This window comes from Aethalodelphis obliquidens, unplaced genomic scaffold, assembly GCF_003676395.1.
Source record: "Aethalodelphis obliquidens isolate GAN/ISIS:26980383/991018 unplaced genomic scaffold, ASM367639v1 scaffold6, whole genome shotgun sequence".
NCBI classification, from domain to species: Eukaryota; Metazoa; Chordata; class Mammalia; order Artiodactyla; family Delphinidae; genus Aethalodelphis; species Aethalodelphis obliquidens.
Genome location: NW_020837950.1, coordinates 70,402,426 through 70,420,922, shown reverse-complemented (window position 1 = coordinate 70,420,922; position 18,497 = coordinate 70,402,426). Strand labels below are relative to the sequence as shown.

The 18,497-nt window shown below is 38.9% G+C and overlaps 1 protein-coding gene across 2 annotated transcripts in view; it reads left to right on the top strand.

The window, feature by feature from the left end:
• Positions 1 to 421: 421 nt before the first annotated feature.
• Positions 422 to 18,497, top strand: part of SLC7A11 (solute carrier family 7 member 11) — an 88,436-nt gene continuing 70,360 nt past the window's right edge. Inside the window, exons 1-4 of one of the 2 annotated variants that reach the window (XM_027103731.1) lie at positions 422 to 2,090; positions 5,685 to 5,811; positions 10,051 to 10,166; positions 17,350 to 17,475. In XM_027103731.1, the coding sequence (XP_026959532.1) occupies positions 1,814 to 2,090; positions 5,685 to 5,811; positions 10,051 to 10,166; positions 17,350 to 17,475 (646 nt within the window). In that variant the 5' untranslated portion in view covers positions 422 to 1,813. The remainder of the gene's footprint in view (positions 2,091 to 5,684; positions 5,812 to 10,050; positions 10,167 to 17,349; positions 17,476 to 18,497) is intronic. The other variant, XM_027103730.1, reaches the window with a different exon arrangement.

The window sequence follows — 18,497 nt, the reverse complement described above, 5'->3', positions numbered from 1 at the left end:
TCTCCATGCTACTTTCTAGTGGCTGTTTCTTTCTTGTGTCATCCTGACCCCCTCTCCATCCCCACCTCCACCTTGCACACACGTTTTCTGCCTGTTGTCTTTGCTTAGCTGTTCAGAAGCATATTTAATCGCGTTTGCAAATGTAGCTTCAGGGTAATGATAGCATCTAATTCTTCTCACTGAATCCAAAACCACCTATGACCACAGCCAAAAGTGACACCTAGGATTTCTTTTCTTTCAGTATTTGTTTTATGGATGCTTGGTTAAGAAAGTTAATAGGGTTTTAAAATGTTTGCCTTTCTTACTATTTCAAACTAAACATTTTTTAAAAATTTTTATTGGACTATAGGTGATTTACAATGTTGTGTTAGTTTCAGGTGTACAGCAAAGTAATTCAGTTATACATATACATATATCCACTTTTTTTATATTCTTTTCCCATATAGACCATTACAGAGTATTGAGTAGAGTTCCCTGTGCTATACAGTAGGTCCTTATTAGTAAACTAAACATTTTAATCTTAGCTTATATTTCTAATTCATTCTAAGTTTATAATCATAATATAACAATAGTTGCTATACTTTAGAAAAAATTCCTACATAATCTTAACACTTCCCTCGATTTTATTCTGTGTATCCCTTCTCAAGCCTTTGTTATATGCATGTTTTTATATCATTGTAAATTTTGCTTAATATTGAAATTAGATTTGTGTGTGTGTGTAATTTTTTGGAACAACATGCAAATGAAGAATCTATCTTTTACTTAGTTTAGGAGATCACCTAGCACTTATGAGAATCAGAAAATGACTCTTTTCTGGAGTCACTGTAATTTTTGAAGTAGTCACACTCAGATGACAATTTTAAGTACCGGTGTTATTATGGGTAGTAAGAAATAATTTTTATCTTTTAATGTTAAGTAAAACTCACAGTTGTTATGTGCGTGACAGCAGCTATACAGAATCATTCTAGGTTTGTAAATATTAGATTTGACCGTGTTGCTAGGAAACCCAAAAAGAAATTTAAATAAGCAGGAAACATCACGAAATCTAAATTTTGTTGTTATAAACAATGCAGCTTTGAGTTCTGTTCTGTGATCAAAAGGTTGGTATAAACGATTTTATTTGTACGTTAAAGAAAAGAAACTCCTTGCAACACAGTGATCATTTCCTGTTTCATTTTTCATTTTCTTTTCGAGTGAAGAGCTTTTGTCCCTCACTAGGAGTTGCTTGAAATCGCTCGGAAGGTCTGTTCCGAATTTACTACTTCTGGATTGGTTAAGATCCCCGTTAAGAGTGTGCTTTGTTCTCTGAAAGCTTTGGTCAGTTGAGCAACTTGCGGCTCGTGGTAAAAAAAAAAAAAAAAAAGAGCTGAGTAATGCTGGAGCCTTCTCATGTGGCTGATGCAAACCTGGAGAATTTGCATCATCATCTAGCTGGAGTAAGTTGGTGAGACAGGCAGCAGCTTAAATACCAGCCCATGAGGAAGTTGAGCTGGGCTGTAATGATAGGGCGGCAGCCGCAGCCTCAGCAGCAGAGGTAGTCGGGGAGGTGGAGAAACCAGAACACCATGAACGAGCACACAGGTGTTCCTGTGAGTAATTAGATTGCGGAAGGTGAAAATACACCTTAGAGTTTTTACCTGGGAGCACACTAGCGCTGAGAAGGAATCTGAAGGCAAAGAGGAAGAGATCAAATCGGTCAGTCACCCCAAGAGACACCAAAGTTGAAAGTTTGGAGGTTTTATTCTTTTAATTTTTTTTTTTTCTTTCTTTCTTTCTTTTGCTCTGTTTGCTTTTTACCCTGCGGGTCACTACCATGGTCAGAAAGGCTGTGGCATCCACCATCTCCAATGGGGGTTACCTGCAGGGCAGTGTTAACACGAGGCTGTCTTCCCTGGGTGGCAAGGAGCCACCTGGGCAGGAGAAAGTTGTGCTGAAGAGGAAGATCAGTCTGTTGAGAGGGATCTCCATCATCATCGGCACCATCATCGGAGCAGGAATCTTCATCTCTCCTAAGGGCGTGCTCCAGAACACGGGCAGCGTGGGCTTGTCCCTGGTTGTCTGGACGGTGTGCGGGGTCCTGTCACTGTTTGGTGAGTGTTGCCGCTTCTCTGGGGGTGTGTCTGTGGGGCTGGGTGCCGTGCTCTCTGGGAGAACAGAGGGTGATTTCTAAGGAGGGAATGAATGGCCAGGGCTCCCCCAGATTTTCTGATCTGGGGGGAGGTATGCGAACTGTCCACGCACACTCTCCACTGTTGGCAGAATCCTGAATTCCCTGAAATTGCGACCTGTAGGCTGTGCTCGCTTTTGCTGACTCAGGTAGATTATTTTCTGATTTTTCCCTGTGGCAATGAACGTCAAGGCTAGCTTTGATGACCCAGTGAAATACAGGCAAGCTTTCTGTACCAGGCATTTGTGCTCAGTTACCTGTGTTTGGGGCATCTTGGCAGCTGGCGCACTGAATGAAACACCTGTGAAGTGAAACCCGGTGTGGCCTGTTTAGACACAGAACTGAGTGTTCAGCAGAAGTTTTACTGACTTTTTATTGGCTAAACAAATGGGTGGCAGTCTTTTCCTTTTTAATTTTTTAACTTCAGGCGCTTGTCAGTTCCCAGTATTCTTTCAGAAGTCCTTATTGTGGAAAGAAGTGTGATGGCATACAATTCCTTTTGTAAATGAGAATATTGCAAGGGTCTGGGCATAGTTCACAGTTTTTTCAACTTTTCATCTCTCCCCAGTACCCATAAACCTTTGCAATATAAATTGTAAAATTGGAATTGGGTGTTAGTTTGCTGTGTCTGCCCAGCTCTGTTTTCTTCATTTCTAGTTCACTTGGTCTTCAGAGACACAGGTCATTGGCCCACCTGTCTGCTGAGTTAGTCTAAACAGAACTGGTAGAAGAAGTATGATTATTAATTTTTCTTCAAAATCTAGATCTCTTTTATTGACTTGATCATTAATAGTAAAGAGGTAATAAATGTCCCCTCATGAGGTGGGCACATTACTAGAAAGCTACCTGGGTTAGTTGTGAAGGTGACAAAAACTGGTGAATGGTCAAGAAAATGAAATTTTATTTATGTTATGGGAAACATGTCTAAGACATATTTGCTCTTCTCTGGCAAACAATGTATTCTGATTTCAAAAGATACTGTTCTTTAAAGGTACTAACTCTTTGTCCAAACTCTAGGACCAAGTACTAACTCTTGGTCCTACAAGGACCAATCCATTTATTCTTAAGGCCTTGCAGTGTTTTCAGCGTTGGTCTGAGCATTCATCAAGAGAACTCCAACTTCCGTTATTAGGAAGAAGGTATTTTAAATAAAACTTGTTTAAAAAAAAGCTGCATAGAAAGATCTACAGAGGAATTATTTTGGGGTTATTTTAGCTTACAAAGGGTTCGTGGTATTCATATGGTGTGGCATGTACGTTTATAGATGAACAAAGAGAAACGTAACTGTTGATCTTTCTAAATGACTATGCCTCCTCAGCCTTTAATCTTCTCCAACACGTGGTATATTCAGAACAAATCAGTGTCTGATGGGAGAAACCATAACCAGTTTCCTGGATTTTGCATACTGTGTGCGTGCAGCTCCCACTATGAGATTCCATTTTCGTAAACAATAAAAGGTTATTCAGATATAATAAAATGGATGGCTCTGAGCATTAACTAGTTAAAGTGATGAAAGTGATGTTGACCTGCACTTAGAAAATATGCTTCTGCATAAGTATATCATCTCAAGAAGTTCAGGAAAAAAAAAAAGCTAAAGGGACTAGCTAAGTTTATACTTGAGTTGGTATTCTTTGATTACTAACTGCAGTGAGTGTGCTCCTGTACTAACCTACTTATCTATATTTGCATTGCGTTTATCACTTAAGTTACTAGGAACTTTTGATAGGAGTACCTTCTTAACAGGAAGCAAAGCAAAATATAAGGAAAAAAATCCTTTGTCTTAGAACTCTAGAACTCTGGGACTAAAAGTAAAGAATCTGTATATTGGATTTACAGGTGTTTTTTAAGCCAGGGTCAATACATGGATTCTTACAACCTATTCTGAACTTTTTTCATCTGGGTAAAATGGTTATAGAGCTTGAGACCTTTAAATGAAAATTTCATTTCTCCAGAACTCAATTTAAACCTGGGGCAACTATCCTGGAGTTTCAGCAAAGCATACAAAGGTCTAGGTATTGATTCTTGGGGGATAAATTCTGAGGTACTTAAGACACTTTCCAATAACATTTTATATCGGCTGCTTCTTTGTACAGCCTACCAACATGGTGACTGGTTTCCAACAGAGAGTGAATTGCAACTAGTTCCAATTCGTTATAAATAGACAGGCTATATCAGTGATCCCCAAATATCAATCTGTAGACTAGTTACTTTAAAATTAACCTGTGTGAATTTTAAAATAATAGATTTTCTTGGATGCCTCTTTTGGACAGTCTGGCCTCTCTTGGTTAGAGAGTAGGTCTGGGGTATAGCCTTAGCATTTGTTTTTTGTTTGTTTTTAAATAAAAAATTCTCCCCAGGTGACTCTGATCCAGTACGAGGTACAGGAATACAAGAAGTGATACAGGAATACGGTAACTGACGCTAAGATTTTGCTGAATATCCAAGTTACATTCATGTTGGACAGTTCTACCTGAAGCTTTACTGATTAGTAATAAGTTCCCACACTTTGAGTCCCCAGAGCAGGCCAGGCAGAAATTACGTCTTACGTTCGAGTACTTGGCGGTATGGAGAGAACTTTTCACATAATGTCAAAATATATTTTTCATTTTCTTGGAAATTCATTGCTCACGTTAGTAGATACAGCTGTATTTCACGAGGTGCTTTCTGCGTGGCAGGCTCAACGCTGTCGTTGGCATCCATTTCAAATTTAAACACACAAACTCCTTGTGATGTGAGAATTAAGCTCTTTATTTTACAGAGGATGAAACTGAGGTTTGGGGAGATTATAGAACTTGCTCAACTCTGTGTGAAGTTTATTGCTAAATGTTAAAATTTGGCCTATAGTTAATTTTACCTAACGTACGTAAATACGTCATAAAACCTCTTTTTTAAAAGTAGGTGTTATTTCAGCCATACGGAGTGTGTACTTCGAAGACATGCAAGAAAAACTTTCCTAAAAACAGAATAGCTGTGTCAAAATTCATTTTGTGGACAAGCAAAACATATCCTACAAATTAAATGAAGCCTTCCAAAGCCTTGAGTCCATACTTCTCTGGAGAACAGATGAATCTTATTTATTTTGACATGCCACAGAAATATCATTTATTAAAAGGCTTCTCAATATAATGAAGTCAATTTGTGATAATTCCTTGTTTTGATGTGAAGTTCTTTGAAAAATAGGTTAGTGATATTGGCATCCATCTACTCCTTTTCTCTTGTCAGGTTTGAGATTCAAAATTCTTAATAATATGATATTGTTTTAGAAGTTTGTCCTTACTATTTCAGGTCAGATTACATTGTTTGAATAGAATGAACTAGATCTCAAATGTGAGGAGGTTACAAGAGGAATCTGGAGGCTCTTAGGAATTCGATGACTGTTATTAATTTTGAAAAAGGATGTCATTCAGATCAAAGGAGGTAGTAACATCTCACACAACAGAAACGTTGTATCCATTCTACTGCTGGATGACTCGGTAATATTTTAACTTTTCACCTTTTTATTATAAATATTTCACAGGAGCCTTGTCCTATGCTGAACTGGGAACAACTATAAAGAAATCTGGTGGTCATTACACATACATTCTGGAAGTCTTTGGCCCGTTACCAGCTTTTGTGCGAGTCTGGGTAGAACTGCTCATTATACGGTAAGAGCCTACATACAAAAAAATTAAGGAAAAATAAACCTATTCATTATACCTTTTTTTTTTTTTTTTGCGGCACGCGGGCCTCTCACTGCTGCGGCCTGTCCCGTTGCGGAGCACAGGCTCCGGACGCGCAGGCCCAGCGGCCATGGCTCACGGGCCCAGCTGCTCTGCGGCATGTGGGATCTTCCCGGACCAGGGCACGAACCCGTGTCCCCTGCATCGGCAGGCGGACTCTCAACCACTGCGCCACCAGGGAAGCCCTTCATTATACCATTTTTTAATCACCTTGATTATTTTTCAGTAGTTAGAAATATACATGTCATGTGATTATATGGTAAACATGTCTACTTCAGGACATAAAATCTGGGATGGAATACCTTTCTCAATGAATGTGTTTAATACAATTTTGCCACTGGCGGTAGTTTGCCAACCCTGCCAAACTTTTAAAGCATCTGCTTTTTGTTAATATTCAGTTATTTTCCATGACATTTTCAGGACAGATGCTGACTTGAAAAGGATAAGAAGCATCAAAATCTACCTTGATAAATCAGACCTTTTGTTTGATTGTAAATCATAATTAGACAAAATTAAATGTTACGTTATAGGAACTGGAGTTTTTCTTCTTGTAGGTTACACGATTAAGCCATCTTAGTTTACTCAGTTTTCGTGACTAGGAAGCTTCTGTTCCTAACAATTTAGTATGTCACCAAGTTGTTGTTGCTTTTGTTTTTGTTTTTGGTTTTTTTGGCTGTGTTGGGTTTTCATTGCTGCATGTGGGCTTTCTCTAGTTGTGGCAGGTAGGGGCTACTCATCATTGCGGTGCGTGGGCTCCTCATTGCGGTGGCTTCTCATTGTGGAGCACAAGCTCCAGGCGTGCGGGCTTCAGGAATTGTGGCATGTGGGCCCAGTAGTTGTGGCATGCGGGCTCTAGAGCGCAGGCTCAGTAGTTATGGCGCATGGGCTTAGTTGCTTCGCGGCATGTGGGATCTTCCTGGACCAGGGTTTGAACCCATGTCCCCTGCATTGACAGGCGGATTCTTAACCACTGCACCACCAGGGAAGCCCGTTACCAAGTTTTATACTCTATAAAAGAACAAAACTTCACTTGTCACAGATGACTCATATCCTCATCTTAAACAAATCAGTGAACTACTGTTGCGAAAAGCTTTTTTGAGTTTATTTTTGTAAGAATACGTTCCTCTTCCTGATAGCCCTGGTTTAAAATCAAACCAAATAATGCTAAGTCACTCTGAGCGGCAAATTTCCTCTAACTTTGTGGGAAACTTATGATGTCACCTGAGAAGTATAAAAGTATCTTGAAGGCAGATGGCGTCCGTGAAATGTGACTAACACATTCTGATTGCAGAGTTTAACATGAGTAAGTAGAGAAACTTGCTCTTACTGTAAACTTATCAAACTTACACAGCTGAGAGCTCCTGTGAGCTTTTATCCTGTCATGTGGGCCTAAGTGGCAAATGCAGAGCTAGTAAGTATTGACTTAACACTAATCTTTGTTTTTATAGTTCTAGGAGTCTCTTTTTTATCAAAGATCTTAGAGTAGTATTTACTTCTTTGTGAAATCTGTTCTCCTTTTAGACAATTCTGCATGATTTAAAGTTTGTTATAATGAAATAATGATTAAGAGGTATTTTGTTCCTTTTCTAAACTCTGGGATTGGCCCGGGATGCGCCTCCACTCTTTTCTGATCATCTGAATATTACTCTTCAAAGGTCAACTTAAATTCTGTCATTTCCACAGTTAAGTTCCTGTTCACCCTAGTTTATAGTATGTCTTTCCTCTCTTAATAATTCTGAGAAAAATGCAGTCTCATCTTCTCATTTGACATTGAACATGATGTCATATAACCTTACTTAATATTTTAGGAATCCGCGCTCTGTTTCCCTGTTAAAACTGCAAGCATTTCAAGCATATAAGACCAAGTCTCACACTTTTTGTAACCCTTATACCACTTAATTCAGTGCCCTGATGATCAGATATTAAATTCTTTTTGAACAAGTAACTGAAAGATTAAGGTTATAATATTTTGAATACAACATACTCAGCATTCAGATGGCTACACTACTTATTTAGAGTGCTGGCCTGCCAGGACAGTAGGCTTTTGGAACCTGATGTAGCTGGACTTGAGTCCTGCTTTAGTCCTGTATTGGCTGATTGTATTGGCAGTGTGATGAGCATGGTCATTCCATTTGCAGCAGTAGCACCGATACGGTGCTTATGCGTTCACTTATTCATTCCACAAACTGCTACTGAACGGTGAATGGCACGTTAAAGAGACCTGAAGTGGAGTGAGCCATGGTTCCTATTCTCAAGCAGCTCATAATCAAACGTTACTTTAATCACAGGAGAGCTACTTCGTGGTGTGTGTGTGTGTGTGTGTGTGTGTGTGTTTACAGAAGAAATTACCTAGATATATTCTAGAAGCTTTTTTAATGGGTTCATATATTTCTTTGTAATAATGGACTCAACTGGTTTCTCAGATAGGCAGAGTCATGAATGGCTTGAGGGGTGACAAGATACCTAGGTACTTTAACATTTCTCTTCCATTGAAAACACCCATGGTACCTAAATACTTACTATTAAAATTGTACATCAGGTTAACACACTCTTGTCAGAATTAGTCTGTAAAAACAAATCTTAAGGGAAAAAAAATCACACATCAGGGGTCATTTGATTGAATTCACACATTGACTATATATTCAATATTCATTGGGTTTCTACTGTATGACAGACACTATACTATACACTGAAGACGAAATAATGATTAAGTTGGACACAGCCTTGTACTCATGGATCTCAGGGTCAAATGAGGGAAATAGTTATGAATCAAGACATCACATAAGAGAATATAAAGTTACTACTGTGATACACACTGTGAAAGAGAAACCATGAGGTTCTGGAGGAGAGTACACTCCGGGAGATCTAACCCGGTCGGGGGAGTGGAGAAGCTTCCTTGGGCAAAAGACTGAACTAAGACCTGAGGTATGAGAAACCGTCAGTGAGTTGCAGAGGTCTCAGGCAAAGGGTGTTCATATCCTTGTGTGGGAAGAAGCACACTGAAGAGGAAGGAAAAGCTTAGAGCAGATAGAGCCTTGAATTGAAGAGTTTTTGCATATCCTGAGCATGTTTTGAAAGCAATACGATGTCATGATCAGATTTTAATTTATACGTCAAAAATTTATAAATGATGGCGACCGAGAAAAATAATCTTGTTGGGGTGAGGAAGAGGTTCTCTTGGAAAAGAAAAAAAAAAAAAAAAAATCAAGAAATCTGTCATGCTAGTACTGGCAGGTCAAGGTTGGAACATATAATGGTGGTTGATTTTCTGACAGTTAGGAGTTGGACATGGGTGTGGTATAACCATGAGAAGGAAGATAAGCTGAAAGGGAAGACAGGCAGGACAAAGTAGATAATATCATGGACTTACCTGTGTATCTAACAAATATGCATTCATATATAGATATATTTAAACTGAAAGGCATCTGTAATCTTTGCATAGAAATAGTTGAAAAATTAAGATAGAATGGTCTGTTACCTATTTCACTATATACCTGAAGTTATTGCATTTTCTTATTTCATGCATGTTTTCTCCATTTGTAAAATTACAAGAATACTTTTATTTTTCAATGTATACTTTGCATCTAAATACTTCTGTGGAATTAAGAATAATCACTTGGCTCTTCAAGTTTTGGTCTGTATGGAAAACCAAGACTGATACGATATCAAGCACATAAGCATATATTTGCAATGAACACTTATTAGTACTAGTTTTTTTAAGGTGGGTTTTGTGTTCCTTTTCTGACCATGACCCAACCCATTAGACCTGCACTGTTAATGCATTCATGCTGTGCTGGAGTTTAACTGTTGACTTACTGAGAAAGAAGATTGCTTCTTGTGAAGCCCACCTCTGTCAGGATCTCAAGTAATAAACTCAATTTTTAAGAAAAATTCAAATACGGGAAGGCAGGGGCAAAACTGACAGTACCCAGCCTTGTACCCAAGGAGATGTGAAGTTTAAAAAGGAGCCCCCAAAGTTGTAGACAGTATTTCATTCGGAATGTCTATGACAATCTAATCAAATATGGACTTCTGGAAATCACAGACTTCCGTATTTAATATGTTCCACATGCTGAATAATAGCACCTCAGTGTAGAACGAGTTGAGTGAAGATGCTCTTTTCTTTTTCTGTAGTTAACCTAAATATGTATTTTTTTTTTCTAGCCCTGCAGCCACTGCTGTGATATCTCTGGCCTTTGGACGGTACATTCTGGAACCATTTTTCATTCAGTGTGAAATTCCTGAACTTGCAGTCAAGCTCATTACAGCTGTGGGCATAAGTGAGTATCATAGGTGTACATATGAAAGAGAAAAAAAAAAACCCTACAACTGGGATTGGAGACAAAGTTTCTTAAGACTTTTTGTGTGGTGGGACTGCTTCCCACATGGTGTTCTTTTTGCTTACAGTTCACTGCCAAGTTTGTGTTTGGAAAACAAAGAAAAGAATAAGGAGGTGGAGTGATACCTGATATGACATTACATGCCCGTTTTGCACCGGGTCAGTAGCTCTGACGGCTAAGCTTTTAAAAGAGGCAAACAAAACCACTTTGTTAGTAAAATAGTAACTGGATTGTACATAAAAAGAGACGTTTACAAATGAAAACCCAATTTTTAAATGGATTCTGTATTGGAAAATATCCTTCCTCACCAATAACGTGTTGAATTAGAATGCACTTAGCCTCATGGAATGGTGTTTATGTGTTGGGTGTGTGTAGTGTTCATGCATTTTCTAGTGTTAGCAGCTGTCACTCTCAGTGTTAGGATTTTAGCTGTCCATCGATGGTCACAAGAGTCTTCCTCCAGTATTTGATTATTAGTAATGTTCCTCAACTAGGAGTCTTCTTTATTGTCTCTAAATTAGGAAGTTGTTCATTTTCACCAATGGGCACAGATATTAGAACTCTCTTTAAAAAAGGAAATTAAGGGCTTCCCTGATGGCGCAGTGGTTGAGAGTCCGCCTGCCAATGCAGGGGACACAGGTTCGTGCCCTGGTCCGGGAAGATCCCACATGCTGCGGAGCAGCTGGGCCCATGAGCCATGGCTGCTGAGCCTGTGCGTCCGGAGCCTGTGCTCCGCAACGGGAGAGGGCACAACAGTGAGAGGCCCGCGTACCGCAAAAAAAAAAAAAAAAGGAAATTAAAAAAGAGGAACATGACCAAAATGATATAAGTGATATGAAGCCCAATATGACTCTAACTTCCAAACTCTTATAAGAGTCGACATTCCAAACTCTTAAATATAATGGGAGATGATCACTTACTTGTAGATACTAACTGAATCACTGTTTTCAGAATCAATATTATCCCACTTGATGAAGTTTGACCTAGTTGGAGATAGAGAGCTCCCCAGGAATAATTGAACTGCATACCCACGAAAGAATTTGTAGTTCTACATGACTGAAGTATTTCAATAGAACAACGAAGAGAGACATGAACATTTGACAGTAGAGGGGTGAGTGGTCAGTTAGCAGGAAGGAGTTAGGAATTGCACTTAAAATATCCCTAGTGCTGGGTACATGTATTTCTGAACTAAGTAGGTTCATCCTGGATTCTCCCCCTTCATTCATGGAACCTACACAAATAATTGTTCGGTGAAATCTTTGAAGGGAGGCAAAGAAAAATACTCGAATTAGACATTTCTGAGTTCTGGAAAGGTAATGGTGTTCCTGATTCACCTTGCCCTTGATAACATACCACCGATGTGAGACTTGGGGACACATCACTTCAACTTTCTGCACCTCCGTGTTCTTACCTTTAAATCGTGCCCAGTCTCATCAGGTGTCTTGTGAAGATGAAACGATAGTAAAAGAGCCAATGTATATAAAGTGTTTTGGAGAATGCCAGAAATTTTTTAAGAATGAAGTTACAAATGGTAGCTCTTTATACTCTTGTGGGAAAACATCTCATCAAATTCCGTGAGACCAGGGGCTTACTCGCTGCTGTGTTTCCAGCCCTTCCCATAGCACCTAGCATGTCGTTTGCGCTCAGTAAATATTTATTGACAACTGATTTTTATGAGAAGAGGTCTAAGAATTTTTCTCTAGTAGAGAAGCCAATGGAATGCCTGTGTGTTAAACTTGGAGGATTACACATCTTCAGGTCTCTCAGGCAGCAGGAAGATGGAGGTAAATAGTTTGCTCCGATCTAACACCATGAATTTTTGAACTTTTGAACCATGTTAGCGTAGTGGTGATAACTCAGGCTCTGGAGGCAAACGACCTGGAATTGAAAGTTAGTGTCATAATTTCTTAGTTATGTGATTTAGGGCTAAATATTAAACCTCTTTAAGCATTGTTTTTATTTATTGGTAAAACACCTGTGAAAAGATCATCTATCTTGAATGGCTGTGGAAGGGCGAAGTGAGTCAGATTTTTAAGACTTAGCAGAGTGCCTTAACCAACCACTTGAGAAATGAGAGTGGGGTGGTAGGGGGGCGTTACTGAATACTAATTCACCCCCTACCCTTTTAAAAGTACTCTACCTCGTTTCTGTCAAATTAATAAAAATGAGAAGTTTTTGCTTACCCCAAATCTTGTCCATTCTGGTAAACGTATCAGGCACATGGAAGTTGAACGGGGAAATCTTATATATTCACATTTGTCTTCTCTCCTCTAGCCCAATACTGACATTACTCCCTCATGAATTTTCACTCTCCTTGTAGCTTCAATAAACATTGAAGTATGTTCAATACTTGAAATGATATTTAGTTTTTTGGTTCTGCACTCCTGAAACTAGACCCTGTTTAAGTATACACTTGAATGGCAGAATATTATGATAAAAATACTTTCCTTAAAATGTGGGATCTAGGGCTTCCCTGGTGGCGCAGTGGTTGAGAGTCCACCTGCCGATGCAGGGGACACGGGTTCGTGCCCCGGTCCGGGAAGATCCCACGTGCCGCGGAGCGGCCGGGCCCGTGAGCCATGGCCGCTGAGCCTGCGCATCCGGAGCCTGTGCTCTGCAACGGGAGAGGCCACAACAGTGAGAGGCCCGCGTACCGCAAAATAATAAAATAAAATAAAATAAAATGTGGGATCTAGTCTCAGATGCATCCCTAACAGCCTCTCTCTCCATCTCAATTTTCTTACTAGTTTAGTTTACGTAGGTGAGTAAAGAGCCCTACCTTCTTCCCATAACCTGTGGGAATAATTGGGGGAAGGAAACAAAGTAACACTAATGATGGCGATGTGGGAAAAACGAATAGCCATTTCTACAAATGCAGTACTGTACTTTCTTTTCTAAAAGTGTCCTTTCCTGGCATCATTAAATTACATGAAAGAAACTCTAGGCCCAGTTCTGTGCTGGCTTCTCAGACATTGTACATGGAGTGACTCTCTATAAATCTGAAATTGGACTATCCCTACTCCTTTTCTACCATAACTAGATACCATGACAAGCAATTCTTAGGGAAATACATGTTGCGTTGAAATATACAAGGGCCGCAGAACAGCAGCCGTACCCTTCAGGAGGGTGAGAAATAAAATGTGGAATCAAAGTGTCCTGAAATCCCAGCCAAGATAAACATGAACCTTAACAGAGAGGAAGCGTCACCGGGAGTCTGGAAGAACTAGGTATAGTAGTGAGATCGTACGTGTCTTCTGAGCTACTTCCGCATTGTTACCTGTGAACGACTGGTGAAAGTGTGGACTCTGGGGTCAGCTTACTTGGCTTCAATCCTATCTTTGCACCTTACCTTCGTGAACACGGGCAAGTTAAGTAATATCTGGATTCTCACCTGCTCATCAGAAAAATAACACCAGTGATGGTAACCACGTCATAGAGATAAGATTAAATAACATTATCCACGTAAGGTCCTTGCACAATGTCTGTCATATAACAATAGTATATATTTATTTAAGGCTTACCATTTTTATTCCCAATAGTGAGATCCTAGATATAGTCTCTCTGCTTTATAAAGGTTGTTTATTGCTGAAATTATTGTATCCAGGAAATGAATGCAAAGAGACAGAGGCGACCCAGGCAGCTGCTACAAAGAACAGTGGAGCAATTCACCTTAGCTCACCATGTCTCAGCCATATACTGTCCATATATTTTACCAGTTTAGCACAGAGCAGTCAGAAGCCAGAAGCCAGGGAGAACCTGAACCTGGGAGAGAACCCAATATATCCAGGCTCGGTCATCTCACTCTGCAAAATAAAAGACAGACTTGAATGACGGAAGTGCAGAAAGAAATACTTACCAGTCCTTAAATCATGGTACCAGTTTTCAACACTCCTTGTTGCTGCATTTCAGTTCTTAGGAAACGGCATCATTAATAAGTAAATAAAAACTGTATGTCCCTCCGTTTTCATTTTGGTAACATTTAAGGTAAGCAATAATAATAAGCCCAAATTGATACAGGTAATTCTTAATGCATGAAGTTAGCCATCATTACTCAAAGGAAGTAAAGCTAGGCTGAACGCTTGCTCACGTTTCTTTGATGATTACAATGTGGATAGATAGTGTATAAAAACCAAAGTATTGTAGATGTTGTTCCAGAAGCTCTGAAAACTTGCATTTACTGAATCCCAAATCCCTTTTCAGGATTGTTGGATAAGCAATATACATAGACTTAAATTTCTCTGGAAAGACACATGATGAAACAGCAGTTCTAGCCCTTCAGGACCTTCACAGTGCCTCTGTACTGGCTACCTTGTTACTTGTTAAGCTGTATCCCTTCAGGGTCATAGAGGTACATCTCAGCTGGAATTTGGCGTATGGAATAATGAGGGCAATGTCTGGATGCTCGGATAAAGCAGGGTTTTGAGAAACCTTTGAGAGAAATCAGGCTTAACCAGAATTTTTATTCCAGCTGTCTGAGGGGAAAGCAAGGTGAGATTATCCATTCATAATATTTGTTTGATTTTGTCTTCCATTTTTCTAAGAAAACTTCACAAAATATAAAATTCCCAAAACTCATTCTTTTTCTATTTCAATAGGCATTGAATGTAATGCCTACGCTCTTTATGAACGTAACAAACCTTCTTTCCTCTTTGCAAATATATAGAGGTTCTAAATACGAGAACGCCTCTCTCTTTTCCCTCCCCCTTCCTCCCTCCCTCTCTTTCTTCTTTTTCTTCCTTCCTGCCCTCCCGCCCTCTATTCCTTTTTCTCCTTCCTCGTTTTTCTCCCCTCCTCTCCTTACAACAGCTGTTTTCTATTGTGGAGTACTCTCAAAAATACTCTCAAAAATACTTTGGGGTTTTAGGAGCTCTAGTTAAAAGAAAACAGTGCTCTTTTGTTGTTGGTGGGAACATGCACCCAATTATCTTCAGATCAGTGCTGAATCTCCTTAACTAAAAAAATAATCCCTTTCTTATCATGACTCATTTATCACAGAGTAATTTACATAGAAAAAGGAAAAGAATCACTGGGTGATGGAGATGAACACAGAGTTGCATTAAATTATTTTCAGTATATAAGTGCTTTGTATAGGGGAGAGAAAAATAATTATTTTTTATCTTTTCACTGATAAAATAATGCACTTGGTGATTAACAATAGACCTGTCTATTTCTTCATGTTTCCAGCTTCAAACACAGATGAAATATTTCTCTTAGCTTCCCCTGTAGCTTATTCAGGGCTCCAGCCTTTCTAATCATTCTCATCATTATTCCTTTGAAATATTTCTTCATTAGTAACCTCCTATCTAAATTTTCATGGTCCCTTATTCTTCCCATCTTTGAGTTGTTTTCAAAAATGAAAATTGCTTTTATTGAGTTTTTACTTAATACTTCATGTTCATTATAAAAATTATTTTAAATCATGCAGAAAAATAAATTTTTAAACTTGAAAATTATTCAATATTCTATCATCTGTAGATACCTTCTGTTAATGTTTTAGTAAACACTCATTCAGAATTTTTCCGTTCCTTTCTCTCTGTGTCTTTATCTGTCTTTCTATCTACCTAACAATTTATCGTCTACCCATCTCTCTGTAATTTGCTGTATTGGTCAGTAAAACGTCATGAACAATCTTTCGTGGAATAAATATTTAACTGCATCATGATTTTACATGGCTGCATAGTAAACCCTTAAAAAGGTATACCTTAATTAGCCTTCCTTTGGGGGCTAGGTTATTTTAAAAATTTTGCTATTATACATTGTGTTGATACATTTGCTCCAATTCTTAAATTCTGAAATGAGCTAATGATTGTATCAGGCAATTGGAACTATGAAGATGACTCATTATTGTACATATGGAAAGCTTCCTATTGCAACCTGAACTGTAAGAATTCTGTGTTTGGTTTTATCCTCCAAGAAGTATTTTCATACATTTTTGTTATTTGTTTAGGGAGAACACACCTTTTTAAAAATAAAGCTTATAGATAATAACTACAAATATCAGGTATGAAGTAGCTTTTGGGGCAGTGGGGGAGGGAGAAAGTTAACACTAAGCATAAGGTTTTAGAAAGAGCGTAAAGTTGAAATCCACTGTCTAGAATAAGTCACTCCAGCAGAGTATAGGAGGCACGGTTTGAGAATATCGCCATTCATTTCATTCCTCTTTGGCTGAAGTTGGTTTTTTAAAACTGAGGATCCAGCTCATTCATTGATTCAACAAAACCATGTTGACGATCTTCCTGGGCCAGGGATGCAGCTGGATACTAGCAAGACAGAGATGAATAATGCTTCTTCTGCCCTCAAGGTTCTCATGGTCCACAGTGCGGGGAGAGTGAATGGTTGAATACTACTCGGGACACTGTGGACAGTATCACCAAGAAAGGGAAATTCTGCTGGCTTCAGACCCACTGTGCCTCTGGGAACTCTTTTGGATTCATCCCTTGTAGCATTTTTTCAAGTTCCAAAACGTATCTGGGAAGCCTATACATTTAGGGTAGGTTGAAAGTCACTCCTGACTGTGCTGATTGGAAAGTGGAAAGGAAACGCAAAAAATGCTGTCTACAGCTAGTCCTGACGGTGAAGAATCATGTCCCAGCTCACACATTGCCCCTTCTTGAGTGTGATGCCCAGCTGGCGGGTGGCTAGGCACAAGGTCAATCATTGAACGAGGAAAGAGTTGCCTGCTGTATCAAGCTGAAGATCTCATTGCATGTGATGACTCATTGCATGTGATGACTTCAACAATCTCATTGCATTCAACAATCTCATTGCATATGATGACTTCGGGATTTGCTTAGAAGGTATTTTTATATGATTATTAGGGCGCTACCGTATTTGTCCACTCTTATTGACATATACAAAGAACAAGAGAGAACTTCTTACTGTTCACAGGTTTCATCCAAGCCTCTGAAACTTCAGTGTGCCTAAAACTCACCTAGAGATCTTGCTGAGATACAGATTTGTAGCCCTTAGGTCTGGTGTGGTACCTGAGATTAAGCATTTCTCAACTGCTTCCAGGTAATGGCAACACTGCTGGTTCATGGATGGCACTTTGAAGAGCCACAACCTAAGACGTCTTCATACCAATGATGATTCACCTTTTCTAACTTCATCTATTTGTTTGCAGCTGTGGTGATGGTCCTAAATAGCATGAGTGTCAGCTGGAGTGCCCGGATCCAGATTTTCCTAACCTTTTGCAAGCTCACAGCAATTCTGATAATTATAGTCCCTGGAGTGATGCAGCTAATTAAAGGTAGGGACTGAAAAGTAAATGCTTTTTAAAATACGTTTCTGCTTTTGGTCTCTTCTAACACTAACTTTCGCTTGTGCTAGCAGAATCCCTTAATTAGACTCTCTGCTCATGGAACTTAGACTCTGTACCGTCATCTAATTGATTTGAAAGCCTGCAACATTGGGGGCTGAGTTGGTATTTACAGCTGAATGGCAACAAGAGGATTAAGACTGGGCCAAGCAACAAAATAAGGCATCAGTGAATTTTCTCTTGGTCTAAACTATTTGTAGCAGAAACACAAAGGGGGAAAGAAAAATAAGCCATTAGTTTTAACTACAGATAAATATGTCTTCTTATTTTTACTTTAAAGTAGTTCAACCACAGTGTTAAAGATTAGAGAGAAAAAGATATCTGGAAAATAATGAAAAATAATGAATAATTCTTTTACGGTTATTATTCCTTTTACCTTGAGAATAGATTCTTGACAGAAGGAGAGTCAGATATGGGAATAGCATTCGCAAAAAGACAAATATTATCTGACAATAAAGATAGCTGTAAAAATGTAAGTTTTATTGTTACATTACTTTTTATGTAAAATCTGCATTTCTGTGGAGATGTAACACCATTTTCTGGGAGTTTTTGCCTTATAGACTTGACTATTAAACAAGCAAAGATGAGATGGTTGAGGGTGATGTCATTTAGAGTTTCAGTTGTTCTAGGTAAGAAGGCACAGGCAGTTGCTTGGATTCAGGGGAAGTTGTTGGATGAGAAGGAGGTCCAGGTGAGTTATTTAACTAACAATGGGCACAATGGTAGGAAATAAGAAAGTGAGATGAACTTGTAAAGGACTGACATATAACTTGGGCATGTTAAGTATTTAATGTTTACATTGATATTGTCTGTTCCAAGAAACGGAATTTATAGAGAAATTTAATGAAGTGGCAAGAGAAGAATTACACAAGACAAAAGGAAATGCCAAAATTAAGCAAAAAAATCATTGCTGATGGTAGAGGCATTAAACAGTAATAAAAGTGGAACGGTGC